This window comes from Buceros rhinoceros, unplaced genomic scaffold (genome assembly GCF_000710305.1).
Source record: "Buceros rhinoceros silvestris isolate BGI_N320 unplaced genomic scaffold, ASM71030v1 scaffold5505, whole genome shotgun sequence".
Taxonomy (NCBI): Eukaryota; Metazoa; Chordata; class Aves; order Bucerotiformes; family Bucerotidae; genus Buceros; species Buceros rhinoceros.
The window spans coordinates 58,409-60,299 of NW_010414452.1; the positions used below are offsets into that span (position 1 = coordinate 58,409).

A 1,891-nucleotide genomic window follows, 5' to 3' on the forward strand; every position below is an offset into this window, starting at 1 on the left:
GAGGGGTGTGATCTGTGCTGGATTAGCTGAAAGATTTAGTTGATTAATGGTTGGGTAAGTATGGATATACACTCTAAGATCATAACACTGCTACAAATCTTAGAACCCTCTGTATGTATAATTATATGGAAGCTAAATTTTTAGCTTGCCTGAACACCCCATTCATAGTTTCAGTGAAATTTGGATCCAGATTCAATGTGAAAAGTCACTTGTAATCATGTGAAATGAAGAAGTTGTGATTACAATGTGAGTGTTTTCTTGGAAGGGCTAAATGAGTGGATTATGTACTTATCCCTTATTTAATAATGCCTATATGAAATAGTCCCAAGGAAATGGAGGATTAACAAATAAGACATATAATACACAGCAAGAGGTCCAGCTGAAGAAAAACGACATAATCTAAAATATCCTCAACTAAATCCACTGTAGCAAATTCAGCGGGGAGACTGAATTACTGCAGAGACGTGCGTGCCTACCGCGGTCCATTTGGGTCAAGGCTAAAGTTCAGCCAGGATAGAGAAAGGCTCTCAGGCTGCCTTTCTGCTCCCGTACCCATCCAGCCCGTGAGTAGAGGACTCCAGCTGTGAATGGACATAATCTTCTTAAGAGTACAAAAATCTAAATATTTGTGTAAAACCGAGCCAATGTAGCGTGATCGCACACAGATAGGCTGAGGCGCTTCGTTGTGTCCTTTGTAAATCTCCGTGAGTCATGGTGTGGTCCGGCTCGCACCAGGCTCAGCTGCAGAAACTTCTGTAGACTTCCCTGCATGTAGAATGACAATTCACCAATTCTAAAAACCAAGGGTTTTTTTTTTATTTTCTCCCAAACTAACATTTCTCCAAAGTTGCAGAATACTTTCAAAGACAGATGCTTTTCACCTGCCACTGTGTTCAGAAGTGCTGGTACTTCTGCATGAAGGTTGCCATCAATTTCTCTGTTAATGAAGTTGCATTTATAGGTTCTAAATTACATTTAGAGAGTAAGGACGTGCATTTTGATGTCGATAATGACACAGAACCCAGGTTTCCATTCCTAGTTCCTATCTACCTTCTTTTTATCTAAAACTTAAGTTTCCTCTCTGCTTGTTCCCAGGTCTGGAGTTGGTTTGACGGGTTCTAGGCAGACGTTGTTCTACGCAGAAGTTACAGACCAGATGAGAACTGGTGAAGGAGGTGGCCAGCCTGAAGAAGGAGAGATGATTGAAGTTGTAGAAATACCTTTAGAAGACGCCATGAAGTTTGCTTACGACGAGACTTTCCCGAAGACCATGGGTGTCATCTTCAGCTTCATGTGGTTCCAAAACAACATAGCACCCAAGCTACAAAAAAAATAAAATCAAAAGGAAGTTTTCCTGCTGCTTCTGTGGGTTCAGGAGACTGCAGATCTGCCTGCCTCGATCCACTCATCCTTTCACAAAACAAATCTTTCTTGAAATAAATTTGGAAGTAAAATCTGAATTAAACTCCTGGACCAATTTCCGTCATTAGCAAAACACTAAGGCCAGGGTTTGCCTCTGAGTGGCGAGTGTTGATTTTTGCAGAGGCTGAAGTAAAAGGGTCCAGTTCTCCTTTTTCATGGCACTGCACTATCACTGTTTGAAGAGCTGCTCAGGAGCTCCCTGCAGCTGCTGCACGAGCCTGTCCCTCAGTCTGCGTGTGCTGGCAGCTGTGTGTTCACTGTAGTTTCTGATGTTTTGGGGGAGAGGCAGCAAACCTTAATAGTCACAGATTTCCGAACTGTGTTCCTGAGTTCTGCACAGCTTCCAGAGAGCAGCTTTCTCTGTGGTGTGTAGCTCCTGTGCAGAGAAAATATTTGCATTTCTGTACACCCAAACCTTTGAAATCATCAGCAAACGAGTCTGTAGATCCTTCTGCTAATGTGTCATTTT

At 42.4% G+C, this 1,891-nt stretch overlaps 1 protein-coding gene across 1 annotated transcript in view; it reads left to right on the forward strand.

Annotated features, from left to right (window-relative positions):
- NUDT14 (nudix (nucleoside diphosphate linked moiety X)-type motif 14) overlaps nt 1–1,336 on the forward strand; it is a gene marked incomplete at its 5' end in the record, with an annotated part of 17,089 nt that extends 15,753 nt beyond the window's left edge. Inside the window, one exon of the mRNA XM_010137089.1 lies at nt 1,096–1,336. Within this exon, the coding sequence (XP_010135391.1) occupies nt 1,096–1,336 (241 nt within the window). The remainder of the gene's footprint in view (nt 1–1,095) is intronic.
- Nucleotides 1,337–1,891: the final 555 nt, after the last annotated feature.